The 16058-nt window shown below is 37.5% G+C and overlaps 1 protein-coding gene across 1 annotated transcript in view; it reads left to right on the forward strand.

Moving 5' to 3' along the window:
• ELK3 (ETS transcription factor ELK3) overlaps window positions 1-6824 on the forward strand; it is a 68363-nt gene extending 61539 nt beyond the window's left edge. Inside the window, exon 5 of the mRNA XM_068560587.1 lies at window positions 4225-6824. Coding sequence (XP_068416688.1) covers window positions 4225-4323 — 99 coding nt within the window. The 3' untranslated portion in view covers window positions 4324-6824. The remainder of the gene's footprint in view (window positions 1-4224) is intronic.
• The last annotated feature ends 9234 nt before the right edge of the window (window positions 6825-16058 follow it).

A 16058-nucleotide genomic window follows, 5' to 3' on the forward strand; every position in this document is an offset into this window, starting at 1 on the left:
CTTTTCCAGCCTGTTACTCCCAACAGGAACAGTGGTTCGTGTCCACAGTGATTCTACACATTAGTAGGGTATCAGGAGCTCTGGGAATTGGGAGATAGATAGATAGGCATATCCCTCCTCTTCAGTCACTAGTGTAGACCAGTGGTTCTCAAAGTTAACGTGCAACAGAATCAGCTGGAGGGTGTGTTGTTAAAATGCAGTTTGCTGAGCGCCCCCCCCCCCCCCGAGTTTCTGACTCAGAAGGTCTAGGATGGGGCCTGATAAAAATATTCGTTCAAGCTCCTAGTGATGCCGCTGCCCCAGGAACCACACTTTGAGAACCACTGCGGACCAGTGGCTCCTAATTGCCATTTAGAATTCTGCAGAAGAAACGCTGCATTTAAAGGCTACCTGCTCAGAATCTTGATTTCACAAACTGGACCTGTCCTCTCTCCTGGAACCATGCAAAACACAGTTCCTGAAAAGGAAAGTGCAACCAGGTTTGGATGGCTGACAGGTCGCATGGCCTTGGGCCCTCTTTTTGGGATTGGGATCCATGAGACTAAGGAAAAACAATTTTCTACCTTTTAAAGTATTATTACTCTTCCTATGATAAGAGCATTGAGCTGGTGAAAGCTGAAATTAGCAGTTTTGAAAATGGTAAATAACATGGTAAGAAGAAGAATTTGATTTTTAAAAATTAGACATTTCAAATGATGGGTTTCAAAATTCAGATTACTATCAACAGTACCCCTTTTTAAACTAATAAAAATAAGTTTCTTTAAAAATAGCAAGCCTCTATCACATATGCTATGTGAATGTGTTAGAGGAGGAAACAAATTAGACTCGGCCTATAGGAAGTTTTAAATGATGCTGGCAGATTTCCTGCTATGATGATTAGAAAAGATCAGAATCCTTAGGGTCACCGTTGACAGAGCTGAGGGGTTTTGGCACAGAAGGTCCCCTGATATTACTATAGTAAGTGAGAGCAGATACTGAAAATTTTAAGGGAAGGAGAGTGAAGATATTTTATTAGCCTTTCTAGAAGAGGTATGCTTTGGAATCTAGACACGTTTTAGTGAAGAGAGAGATGCCAAAGACATTGTGCTAAATCTAAATATACAACCTTGATTTATAAATAGAGATGGGTTACAATTGGACCGTTTAGCATTTTAAGCTTGTCTTTAGGATGTCTGTTCCACTTTTGAAACAGATTTTGATCAGATTTGGAATACACCTAGTCGGTACAGCTATATCTTGAAACAAGGTAATTTTCAATTGAGAATGTTTTCTGTAATTTTTAATTCAACAAATCTAACCCAGCAAATATTTGCAATGCTCTGAGGCAGGGACTGTGGGGATATACAATATGTGAATAATAGATGTGTAAACACAGTGCTACAGGAACCCAATAGGAGTAGCTCTTTCCAGCTGGGGACTGGACAGAGGCTCCAAGGCAGAAGTGTCACCTAAGCTAGGAAGAAGGGACAGGATTTTGGCAAAGTATATTCTAAATGAATAGATCTGTATCATTTGGATGTGAAAGTACATAGTCTGTTCTGGAAGGAACTGGGTGATAGGAGACCGGCTAGAAAAGCAGCTGTGGGATTTGAATAGTATACCAAGGAGTTGTTAAGTGATAACCACGGAAGGCTTTTTAAGCTGGAAATAGCATAACATCTCTATTTTAGAAAGATAGCGCTGATATCACAGTGTTGAGAGAGGACAGAAGAGAAAGCAGAAAGCGTTAAGGGGCAGGAAAACATGAGGAAATTTATACTATTCCAAATTCTGAGGGAAGAATCATCTTTTAGATAAGAACAGTGAAAACAGGAATATATTTCGAAGACATTCCAGAGGTAAAATTGAGAGGATGACTTAGTTGAGTGTAAGGAGTAAGTAGGTAGTGAAAATTAGGAAGAGGCAAGGATTACTAAGTGATTAAAAGACTGGGAATGCTACTGATAACAATAGTTACCATTTTTTTGAGGGCTGCTGTATACCAGACATTGTTCTAAGCACACTTTTTCATGGCTTATTTAATAGTCCCAATAGTTCTATTTGAAAAGATAACCAATTTCACGAGAAGAAAAGATAACTAACTAAGGCCCAGAGATGTCGCTCAACTTACCCAAGATCACATGTTAATAAGTGGCAGAGCCCTGATTCATGTTTGTTTAGGGTCGAGCTCCTTACCACCACTCTTATTGACGTAAGAGTGAGTGGGGAAGAGGCATTGGTGGGGATATCTAACTGACATCAGGAAATGTTTGTTGAGTCCAGTATAGGAGAAAGGAAGGCTGAGGACAAAAGTTGGGGAATGCTGTAATTTAAGAAAAGGGACTGTGTGTGGATGATTGGGGGGGGGCAATAAAGAGGACTATGTCAGAAATATGTCAGAAAAGCCAGGCTAACCAAGAGAAACTATGACAACTGAGTATATAGAAATAAAGAGCACAGGACAGAAATCAGTAACAAAACCAAAACTGATTCTTTTGAAAACACCAGTAAGATGGACAAAAACTGAGAGAAGATGTAAATAAACTCAAAGAATGAAAATTCAAAATCTGCTCTTCTTCCAGTGTTCACTCTTAATGGGAATAGTGGTTAGGAGCATGCCTTAAATAAAAAGAGTATAAGCTAAATGCAAATAGATTTGATAACCCAGCTGAAATGGATAAAATTCTATGTAACATTAAAATTCCAAGTGTCAGGAAAGAAACAAAAACCTTGAATATAACCATTAAAGAAACTGAAATAGTAATTAAAGAGCACCATCCCCCAACCCCTGACAAAAATAAGTTGGGCAGTTTGGTACAGAAAGCACAGTATCTTTCAATCAGAGTTTAAACTTGGCTTTACTGCTTATAAGCTATGACCTTTAGCCAATCAGAACTTAACTGAAATCTGTTTTCTCATCCATAAAATGGGGATAACCGAACTTTTATAGGCTCTAGATATCAAATGAAATGACAACCACTGATAAACTGTAAGGGACTAGACACATAACAGTTACTGAAATAGCCTGAAAATTGCAAAAATATATTTACTTGTTCTACAAATATTGTACTTCTAACACATGCCTGGCTCTGTAGTTTGATACTTACTGATGAAGTGAAGTTTAACATTCAGCTTATCTAGACTAAATAGGAATTAAACTAGAAGACAGCCCAGGAGAGGAGCATTGTGACACATATCATCCTGCACAATGAAAACCTAGTTTCCAACAGTTTTAAAAGGAGGACTTAAATTATTTCATTAAAATTAAATGGCGGGCTTCCCTGGTGGCACAGTGGTTGAGAATCTGCCTGCCAATGCAGGGGACACGGGTCCGAGCCCTGGTCTGGGAAGATCCCACATGCCGCGGAGCAGCTGGGCCCGTGAGCCACAATTACTGAGCCTGCGCGTCTGGAGCCTGTGCTCCGCAACAAGAGAGGCCGCGACAGTGAGAGGCCCGCGCACTGCGATGAAGAGCAGCCCCCACTTGCCACAACTAGAGAAAGCCCTCGCACAGAAACGAAGACCCAACACAGCCATTAAAAAAAAAAAAAAAAAAAAAAAATTTAAATGGCAGTATAGCTGCTGTATTTTAGACCTGAAAGGTATCAAAGCATATACCTTTGTCCTATTTATCATCCTAGTTACCAACAAGACAGAAATTAACTTTAGTCTTTACGTTTTGGCACTTATGGGTGATCTCTCTACTCAATTTGATATTATTTATCATTTTAATTAGAAAGAATACTTAAAAGATTTAGAAAATAAGAATATCTTTAAAGATAAGAACCTTCCTCATTTTTAACAGTTACCAAGAAGCATCATTGTAGTACTCTGGAAAACTGATAGCCAATTTCAAAATACAGTATGAGAAGTTACTGATTTACATGCAAGGAGTCAGTTTCCTGGTTTTCAAAATTAATTTTTCTTAATATTTAAAGCATGGAATCTTTTAGAAATAGTATTAGAACATACTTTAGCAACATATAAAGTACATATTTTTTTCTAGTAGCCTAGGCACATAAAATAATTAGGGACATTTTCTAAGCCTTAGCCTGTTTGCTGTAACCTTGATTTCATTGTCATTTTCCAGTCACACATTCTGTAAAATAATTGGCAACTGACCTCTATCAATCACAGGGGTGATGAGAGAACTGATCCACTATGGTCTGTCTAGGAATGTAAAGAACTCAGGTCTTCCCGATGGATTTGCAATAACTATTTTTAAAAATCTTTTGTCCACTACAGTTCCCTACACTGCTTAATGGCCACATGCCAGTGCCAATCCCCAGTCTGGACAGAGCTGCTTCTCCAGTACTGCTTTCTTCGAACTCTCAGAAATCCTGATGACATCTGGCCACAATTAAAGACTCATTAACTGATGAAACAAATTTGTCCCCATGGGCTAGTTTACCTGTGTCGTGAGAAGGACGTTGTGAAACCCGTCTGTTAATTTGGTTTGCACTTTTCATAACATGGATGGTCTAGATTTATGTTAGCATTTTAAAAACTTTTTTATATTCAAGTATATATGAAAATCTGTTTTGCATTAAGTGAATTTTAATGTTTTTGTTTTTATATCTTCTTAGCTCTTAAGTGTTGAACACTGTTGACGGTGAAGAACTTTTCTTAATGGTTTTCAATGTAACTAATAAGGATGTGAAGCTTTTTTCCTCTTTAATTCTGCATATGCTGAACTGTGCTTATATACACTATAACCAGCTGTGCCTTCCTTTGCATTTAGTTTAATGTAAATGATTTATATATTTTTTAGTATTAAGAGAATTGTTTGAAAGACAAAAATTAGTATCAAACAGCTCTCTAGTAGAATTTCATTATTTTTCACAAGTAGGCAATATGAAAGCAGATTCATATTACTTTTTCTTTTTTGCTTTCAACTGTATGAGAATTGCCTTAGAACCTCTTTTGAACTGAAATTCAGTGAATATAATGTCCAAGTAATGTTTTTATAAGAAAAAACTAAGCCATATTTAGACAATAAACTTTCACAGAAGAAAATACTCTAAAGTGCATTTTTTGAGAAATGAACGTTGAAAGGCTAGCTTCCTGTTTACAATCTTTTAGACTCCTTCCAAACAAAAACCTGAGATGGAAAAGCTATATAAAGTTCACTCTATCCATGCCCCTGGAGTATTTCCTAGGTGAGCACATTCTTGTTTAAAAAAATTAACCTGGTTCTCCCAGTTTTCCATAGAGAATCATACCTCTCTGATGCATTTACTGTATCATTATGTTAGGGTTTCTCTAAACCCCAGGAACTATAATTAACATTTAAAAATCCTATGCTTTGGAAGAGGTTCACAGACTGGTGATGAATACAAATAACAAAGAAACAATTTTGTAACACCAGGTGTCTTCATGTGTATAGGTATAGCCTTGCTTGTGGAAATTGAGAGGTGTAGGATACACTGCTTTATGTATTACTGTTTATGGTGAGAATGAAGGAAAACTGATAAAAGAAATATAAAATTCTTCAGGAACCTCATCATTGTGGAACTGAACTGATTGATTATGTAACAATTTGGAATACTCAGCAGTAAATTCTTTTGTGCAGTGTAGTTTAGAGCAGTGATAATAGAAACATATTTTCTGTTCCTTCAAAAAATCAGCAGGCACCAGTCTACAGTGCCATTCTGTATATGAAGTAGTAAAGTTCTAATGTAAGATAAAAGAACTGGAAAGTGCCCAGTGCTTTCAATGCAAGATTAAGTTAATTATCATCCTTAACTGTAACAGAAACCAATTTGAAATGTGGCTAAATAATTCACTGATCCAAATGAGGCATTAAATGGCAGGGATTATGAGAAAGGGTAAAAAATAAAGGTTGCCAAAACAAATATTTCTTGAATTTTCAGGAAATCTAAAATTTTGTTTTGACACTTACAAAGCTTGAGATTTTCAATTGGAATTGAGCATCTCTGTGTTTGGGGATGTATGCCCTTATCTGGGGAAAAAAATCCAAACACTCCAATATGCATCTTTGAATATAAAATAATGGGTCTGGTTCCAAAATCTCCAAATAGACACTACTGTCACTCCCTTACAGGCTAAGGATAATTCTTAAAATAAAAATACACTTAAAATAAAAGAGCTGGTCCAGGGGACTGGTATTCACCAAACATAAAATGTTAGAAGAGGCCTTTGAGAATGCATCCAACCACCATTTCCAGGTAAGGACAACTGCACAGGAGAAGTGGGAGTTGCCTAAGGCTACATAGTTCATTAAAGGTAGAACAATGATTGGTGCTCAGTCCAGTTCTAGTTCCCCACGCCTAGCTATAGGTAACTACTGGTCCAAAACTGTAAGGTAGAAAAAAAACCAAAAAAAAGCATTAAAAAAACCCCGTTTTGTCAGATAAGAGCACACCTCAAATTCAAGATTCTTACAGAGAAACTAAGTCAATGTGCAAAAACCTAAACCAAAAATATTATTTTAAATGTATATGTTGAATGTAAATCTGATTCTTGTACTCCCTTCCTCCAAATACTATGATTAACATACACTCTAGCTCCACTTACTAGAAACGGAAAAATACAATAATTTTTGATGGATCAAAAAACTCACTATAACACAAATAGAGAACTGGAGGTATTGAAGTATAACACTTATAGCTCTGACTCATTCTGTGTGTTGGGTTTGTTTGTTTGTTTTTTTAAACAATTATTTTAGTCAGAAAATAGGTTTCAAAGAACATAAGAAATAACTTTGTTTTCCCCTTTTTATATGTTTGCTTGATCAGTGTTAAAATGCTATGGTAAAGTTTTATAGAACTATAACCTAAATGTTGGTCTCTTTGTACACATCTTTTCTATGACTGCAAATCTTCATTCAACTTTCATATATGTATCATTTTTACTGTTATTTTTGTTCAATAAATACTTTGTGATAAAAGGTGTGAAGAGGCAAGTGGATTGGTTTACTTCCATTTACTTGGGATGATCCAAATTCCACCATTCTATAGGGTATAAGTTGGAAAATGAATTGTTGTTTAGCTTAAATATTGCACATTGAAACACACTATGTATATATAAATCTTATTTAAACACAGATATTTAAGGAAACAAATATACTTATTGAGGTTGAGTTGGGTGGAAGGGAATGAATTTGAAAAGTGGTCCTGTGATCTCTTAAATCTGAAGTTCTATCTGTCATTCTGTACTGAGGGAGGTAAGGAGAATGGGAAAAACTAAATTACCATTTATTCTTTTAGCTACAAATAATATCAAGAAATTAAAGCCATCCCGCGTTCATGGATTAGAGCACTTAATATCGTTAAGATCACAATACTACCGAGAGTGATCTACCAATTCAATGCAATTCCTATCACAATTCCAAAGAAACTTATTTTCCCCAGAAATAGAAAATCCCATCCTAAAATTTACATGGAATTTCAAGGCACCTTGAATATACAACACAATCTTGAAAAAGAAAAACAAAGGTGGAGGACTTACACTTCTAGATTTCAAAACTTATAAAGCTATAATTAATTAAAACATTGTGGTACTGGCAGAAGGATAGAGATGTAGACTGAGAGAACAGAATTGAGAGCCCTGAAATAAACCCTCATACCTATGGTCAACTGATTTTCAACATGTATGCCAAGACCATCCAGTGGGAAAAAGACAGTTCTTTCAACAAGTAGGGCTAGGAAAACTACATACTCATATGCAAAAGAATAAGGTTGGACACTCACTTTACACCATAGACAAAAATTAATTCAAAATGGATCAAGGCCCTAAATGTAAGTGCCAAAACTATAAAACTCTTAAAAGAAAACGGGAAAATATTCATGTTCTTAGATTTGGCAATAGCAACTTAAATATGCCACCAACACCAGAGGCAACAAAAGAAAAAATAAACCGGACTTCATTAAAATTAGAAACTTCTGTATATCAATAGGACACCATCAAGAAAGTGAACACAACCCACAGAAGAAAATAATTACAACTCATATACCTCATAAGGGTCTAATCTAGACTATATAAAGAACTCCTACAACTCAACTACAAAAAGACATCCAACCAAATTTTAAAAAGGGCAAAGGACTTGAACAGACATTTCTCTAAAGCAGATATACAAATGGCCAGTAAACACATGAAAAGCTGCTTAACACCCAGTCATTAGGAAAATGCAAATCAAAACCACAATGAGACACCACTTCACAGCTATTAGAATGAATATAATGGGAGAAAATTTAAAAAGCAAGGACGAGGAGAAACTGGACCTCATACATTACTACTGAGAATGTAAAATGGTACGGTCACTGTAGAAAACAGTTTGGCGGTTCCTCAAAAAGTTAAACATAAAATTACTAACTGACCCAACAATTCCACTCCTAGGTATATAAAACCCAAAGAATAGAAAACAAGGGCTCAAACAGATGCTTCTATACCAGTGTTCATAGTAACATTATTCACAACGGCCAAAAATGGAAAAAACCAGTGTCTATCAACAGATGAATGGATAAGCAAATGTTGTATAGTCCTACAACAATGTTATTCAGGCATGAAAACAAATGAAGTTCTGACGTGCTACAACATGGATGAACCTTGAAAACATTATGCAGGTGAAATAAGCCAGACACAAAAAAACAAGTGTGGTATGATTCCACTTACATGAAATATCTAGAATAAGCAAATTCACAGAGACAAAAAGTATTGGATGGACAAAAATTTCGTTCAGGTTTTTCCATATAACATCTTACAGAAAAACCCAACCGAACTTTTTGGCCAATCCACAATATATGAGAGGTTACCCAAGAGCTGGGGAAACGGGAAAACGTGGGAGGGTGGGGGTTATATCTTAATGGGTACAAAGTTTCTGTTTGGAGTGATGAAAAATTTTGGAGCTCGATTGTGGTAATTGCTTTACAACACTGTGAACATAATAATTAATGCCACTGAACTGTATACTTACAAAGTGTAAAAACGGCAAATTTTATGTTATATATATTTTACCACAATTTAAAAAAACAGTAAAAACAAAAACACACAAAAAACCACCACATGAACTTTCTTGGGTCAAAAATATCGTTATAACACGTTAACAAATAGTCTTTCAAATGTAAGCTGATAAAGCACCAAATAGAATGCAGCCACTTCTATATATAGAGTAACATATTCAGTGTGTTAACAACATCATTTGGAAGGAAAACAAAAAGGCATCCTCTCTTACCTTTAAGAACCTTGTCAGTTTAAGATGAATCACGTGTTCAAGGTTCAAATTTCTGAGTTTCAATTCTCTTCACTGCAAAGTTTTCAGAATCTGAATGGTGCTCAAGTACCAAAAAATATCAAATTCCTTACTTAGTAAAATGAAGAAACATCCCTAGCTTTTCCTAGGAAGAACAATTTTATGTAACTGCTGGATACAGTTCTTCACCTTTTATATGCAAGAATCAAACAAATGGATAACTATGTCAAATTCGCAACAAATATATAACCTATGAAATGAAAAATCTGACAATGATACTTAAAAGTGCTATCCTATAAAATTACAGTAAAGATTATTAAATGAATGGCCAGCACAATTATAAATTAATTGCCATTGACACAGTGAGACTTCATCATCTTAAGGAAACCCAGTAAGAGAAAATGATCCCAGAGATTGGTTCAAGATGGCAGAGTAGAAGGATGTGCGCTCACTCCCTCTTGTGAGAGCACCAGAATCACAACTAACTGCTGAACAATCATCGACAGGAAGACACTGGAACTCACCAAAAAAGATACCCCACACCCAAAGACAAACGAGAAGCTGCAATGAGACAGTAGGAGGAGTGCAATCGCAATAAAATCAAGTCCCATAACCGCTGGGTGGGTGACTCACAAACTGGAGAACAATTATACCACAGAAGTCCACCACTGGAGTGAAGTTTCTGAGCACCACGTCAGGCTTCCCAACCTGGGGGTCTGGCAATAGCAGGAGGAATTCCCAGAGAATCAGACTTTGAAGGCTAGCAGAATTTGATCGCAGGACTTCGACAGGACTGGGGGAAACAGACACTCCACTCTTGGAGGGCACACACAAAGTAGTGTGCGCACTGGGACCCAGGGGAAAGAGCAGTGACCCCATAGGAGACTGAACCAGACCTACCTGTTACTGTTGGAGGGTCTCCTGCAGAGGCGGGGGGTGGCTGAGGCTCACCGTGGCGACAAGGACACTGGCAGCAGAAGTTCTGGGAAGTACTCCTTGGCATAAGCCCTACTGGAGTCCGCTGTTAGGCCCACCAAAGAGCCTGGCAGGCTCCAGCGCTGGGTCACCTCAGGCCAAACAACCAACAGGGAGGGAACTCATCCCCACCCATCAGCAAACAAGTGGATTAAAGTTTTACTGAGCTCTGCCCACCAGAGCAACAGCCAGCTCTACCCACCACCAGTCCCTCCCATCAGGAAGCTTGCACAAGCCTCTTAGATAGCCTCATCCACCAGAGGGCAGACAGCAGAAGCAAGAAGAACAATTCTGCAGCCTGTGGAAGGAAAACCACATTCACAGAAAGACAAAATGAAAAGGCAGAGGACTATGTACCAGATGAAAGAACAAGATAAAACCCCAGAAGAACAACTAAATGAAGTGGAGATAGGAAACCTTCCAGAAAAAGAATTCAGAATAATGATAGTGAAGACGATCCATGACCTTGGAAAAACAATGGAGGCAAAGATCGAGAAGATGCAAGAAATCTTTAACAAAGACTTAGAAGAATTAAAGAACAAACACCTAGAAGAAGTAAAGAACAAACAGAGATGAACAATACGATAACTGAAATGAAAAACACACTAGAAGGAATCAATGGCAGAATAACTGAGGCAGAAGAATGGATAAGTGACCTGGAAGACAGAATGGTGGAATTCACTGCCATGCAACAGACTAAAGAAAAAAGAATGAAAGGAAATGACAGCCTAAGAGACCTCTGGGACAACATTAAACACACCAACATTCACATTATAGGGGTGCCAGAAGGAGAAGAGAGAGAGAAAGGACCCAAGAAAATATTTGAAGAGATTATAGTTGAAAACTTCCCTAACATGGGAAAGGAAATAGCCACCCAGGTCCAGGAAGCACAGAGAGTCCCAGGCAGGATAAACCCAAGGAGAAACACCCTGAGACACACAGTAATCAAACTGACAAAAATTAAAGACAAAGAAAAATTATTAAAAGCAACAAGGGAAAAACGACAAATAACATACAAGGAAACTCCCATAAGGTTAACAGCTGATTTCTCAGCAGAAACTCTACAAGCAAGAAGGGAGTGGCATAATACATTTAAAGTGATGAAAGGGAAGAACCAACAACCAAGATTACTCTACCCAGCAAGGATCTCATTCAGATTCAACAGAGAAATCACAAAAGCTTTACAGACAAGCAAAAGCTAAGAGAATTCAGCACCAACAACCAGCTCTACAACAAACGCTAAAGGAACTTCTCTAAGTGAGAAACACAAGAGAAGGACCTACAAAAACAAAACCAAAACAATTAAGAAAATGGTAATAGGAACATACATATTGATAATTACCTTAAATGTGAATGGATTAAATGCTCCAACCAAAAGGAACAGGCTGGCTGAATGGATACAAAAACAAGACCCATATATATGCTGTCCACAGGAGACCCACTTCAGACCTAGGGACACATACAGACTGAAGGTGAGGGGATGGAAAAAGATATTCCATGCAAATGGAAATCAAAAGAAAGCTGAAATAGCAATACTCATATCAGATAAAACAGACTTTAAAATAATGTCACAAGAGACAAGGAAGGAAACTACATAATGACCAAGGGATCAATCCAAGAAGAAGATATAACAATTATAAATATATATGCACCCAACATAAGAGCACCTCAATACATAAGGCAAATGCTAACAGCTATAAAAGAGGAAACTGACAGTATCACAGTAATAGTGGGGGACTTTAACACCTCATTTACACCAATGGACAGATCATCCAGACAGAAAATTAATAAGGAAACACAAGCTTTAAATGACACAATAGACCAGATAGATTTAATTGATATTTATAAGACATTCCATCCGAAAACAGCAGATTACACTTCCTTCTCAAGTGAACACGGAACATTCTCCAGGATAGATCACATCTTGGGTCACAGATCAAGCCTTGGTAAATTTTAAGAAAACTGAAATCATATCAAGCATCTTTTCTGACCACAACGCTATGACGTTAGAAATCAATTACAGGCGAAAAAACGTAAAAAATACAAACACAAGAAGGCGAAACAATACATTACTAAATAACCAAGAGACCACTGAAGAAATCAAAGAGGAAATCAAAAAATACCTAGAGAGAAATGACAACAAAAACACGACGATCCAAAACGTATGGGATGTAGCAAAACCAGTTCTAACAGGGAAGTTTATAGCAATACAATCATGCCTCAAGAAACAAGAAAAATATCAAATAAACAATCTAATCTTACACCTAAAGGAATCAGAGAAAGAACAACAAACAAAACCCATAGTCAGTAGAAGGAAAGAAATCATAAAGATCAGAGAAGAAATAAATGAAATAAAAACAAAGAAAACAATAGCAAAGATCAATAAAACTAAAAGCTGGTTCTTTGAGAAGATAAACAAAATTGATAATCCTTTAGCCAGACTCATCAAGAAGAAGAGGGAGAAGACTCAAATCAATAAAATTAGAAATGAAAAAAGAGAAGTTACAGCGGACACTGCAGAAATACAAAGCATCATAAGAGACTACTACAAGCAACTCTATGCCAATAAAATGGACAACCTGGAAGAAATGGACAAATTCTTAGAAAAGTATAACCTTCCAAGACTGAACCAGGAAGAAATAGAAAATATGAACAGACCAATCACAAGTAATGAAACTGAAACTGTGATTAAAAATCTTCCAACAAACAAAAGTCCAGGACCAGATGGCTTCACAGGTGAATTCTATCAAACATTTAGAGAAGAGCTAACACCCATCCTTCTCAAACTCTTCCAAAGCACTGCAGAGGGAGGAACACTCCCAACTCATTCTACGAGACTACCATCAACCTGATACCAAAACCAGACAAAGATACCACAAAAAAAGAAAATGACAGAGCAATATCACTGATGAATATAGATACAAAAATCCTCAACAAAATACTAGCAAACAGATTCCGACAACACACTAAGAGGATCATACACCGTATCAAGTGGGATTTATCCCAGGGATGCAAGGATTCTTCCATATATACAAATCAACCAATGTGATACACCATATTAACAAACTGAAGAATAAAAACCATATGATCTTAATAGAAGCGGAAAAAGCTTTTGACAAAATTCAACACCCATTTATGATAAAAACTCTCCATAAAGTGGGCATAGAGGGAAGCTGCCTCAACATAATAAATGCCATATATGACAAACCCACAGCAAACGTCATTCTCAGTGGTGAAAAACTGAAAGCATTTCCTCTAAGATCAGGAACAAGACAAGGATGTCCATTCTTGCCACTATTATTCAACATAGTTTTGGAAGTCCTAGCCACAGCAATCATAGAGGAAAAAGGAATAAAATTTGGAAAAGAAGCAGTAAAACTGTCACTATTCACAGATGACATGATACTATACATAGATAATCCTAAAGATGCCACCAGAGGGCTTCCCTAGTGACGCAGTGGTTAAGAATCTGCCAGCCAATGCAGGGGATATGGGTTTGGGTCCTGGTCCGGGAAGATCCCACATGCCATGAAGTAACTAAGCCCGTGCACTACAACTACTGAGCCTGCGCGCCACAATTACTGAAACCCACGTGCCTAGAACCCGTGCTCCACAACAAGAGAAGCCACCGCAACGAGTAGCCCCTGCTTGCTCCAACTAGAGAAAGCCCGCCCACAGCAAAGACCCAACACAGCCAAAATGAATAAAATTAAAAAAAAAAAAAAAAAAAAGATGCCACCAGAAAACTACTAGACCTAATCAATGAATCTGGTAAAGTTGCAGGATACAAAATTAATGCACAGAAATCTCTTGCATTCCTATACACTAACAACGAAAGATCAGAAAGAGAAATTAAGGAAATAATCCCATTCACCACTGCAACAAAAAGAATAAAATACCTAAGAATAAACCTACCTAAGGAGGTAAAAGACCTGTATGCAGAAAACTATAAGACAGTGATGAAAGAAATCAAAGATAACACAAACAGATAGAGAGATATATCATGTTCTTGGATTGGAAGAATCAACATTGTGAAAATGACTATACTACCCAAAGCAATCTACAGATTCAATGCAATCCCTATCAAATTACCAATGGTAGTTTTTACAGAACTAGAACAAAAAAATCTTAAAATCTGTATGGAGACACAAAAGATCCCGAATAGCCAAAGAACTCTTGAGGGAAAAAAAATGGAGCTGGAGGAATCAGACTCCCTGACTTCAGACTATATTACCAAGCTATAGTAATCAAGACAATATGGTACTGGCACAAAAACAGAAATATACATCAATGGAACAGGATAGAAAGCCCAGAGTTAAACCCACGCACCTATGGTCAACTAATCTATGACAAAGGAAGCAAGGATATACAATGGAGAAAAGACAGTCTCTTCTATAAGTGGTGCTGGGAAAACTGGACAGCTACACGTAAAGGACTGAAATTAGAACACTCGCTAACACCATACACAAAAATAAACTCAAAATGGATTAAAGGGCTTCGCTGGTGGCACAGTGGTTAAGAATCCACCTGCCAATGCAGGGGACACAGGTTCAAGCCCTGGTCTGGGGAGATCCCACATGCTGCAGAGCAACTAAGCCTGTGCACCACAACTACTGAGCCTGTGGCTCTAGAGCCCACAAGCCACAACTACTGAGCCGTGTGCCACAACTACTGAAGCCCGTGTGCCTAGAGCCCATGCTCTGCAACGAGAAGCCACTGCAATGAGAAGCCCGCGCACCACAACAAACAGTTGCCCCCGCTCGCCACAATTAGAGAAAGCCCGCACGCAGCAACGAAGACTCAACACAGCTGAAAATAAATAAATAAATAAAAATTTTTAAAAAAAGGATTAAAGACCTAAATGTAAGACTGGACACTATAAAACTCTTAGAGGAAAACATAGGAAGAACACTCTTTGGCATAAATCACAGCAAGATCTTTTTTGACCCACCTCCTAGAGTAATGGAAATAAAAACAAAAATAAACAAAGGGGACCTAATGAAACTTAAAAGCTTTTGTACAGCAAAGGAAACAAGACGAAAAGACCCTCAGAATGGGAGAAAATACTTGGCAAACGAATCAACAGACAAAGGATTAATCTCCAAAATATAGAAACAGCTCATGCGGCTCAATATTAAAAAAACAAACAACTAATCAAAAAATAGGCAGAAGACCTAAATAGACATTCCTCCAAAGTAGACAAACAGATAGCCAAGAGGCACATGAAAAGATGCTCAACAACACTAATTACTGGAGAAATGCAAATCAAAACTACAATGAGGTATCACCTCACACTGGTTAGAAAAGGTATCATCAGAAAATCTACAAACAACAAATGCTGGAGAGGGTGTGGAGAAAAGGGAACCGTCTTGCACTGTTGGTGGGAATGTAAACTGATACAGCCACTATGGAGAACAGTACAGAGGTTTCTTAAAAAACTAAAAATAGAATTACCATATGACCCAGCAATCCCACTACTGGGCATATACCCAGAGAAAACCATAATTCAAAAAGACACATGCACCCCAATGTTCACTGCAGCACTATTTACAATAGCCAGATCATGGAAGCAACCTAAATGCCCATCGACAGAAGAATGGATAAAGAAGATGTGGTACATATATACAATGGAATATTACTCAGCCATAAAAAAAGAACGAAATTGGGTCAGTTGTAGAGAGACATGGATGGATCTAGAGACTGTCATACAGAGTGAAGTAAGTCAGAAACAGAAAAACAAATATCATATATTAATGCATATATGTGGAAACTAGAAAAATGGTACAGACGAACCGGTTTGCAAGGCAGAAATAGAGACACAGATGCAGAGAACAAACGTATGGACACCAAGGGGGGAAAGCGGGGTGGGGGAGGTGTGATGAATTGGGAGATT

The sequence above is a fragment of the Eschrichtius robustus genome, chromosome 13 (genome assembly GCF_028021215.1).
Source record: "Eschrichtius robustus isolate mEscRob2 chromosome 13, mEscRob2.pri, whole genome shotgun sequence".
NCBI lineage: Eukaryota > Metazoa > Chordata > Mammalia > Artiodactyla > Eschrichtiidae > Eschrichtius > Eschrichtius robustus.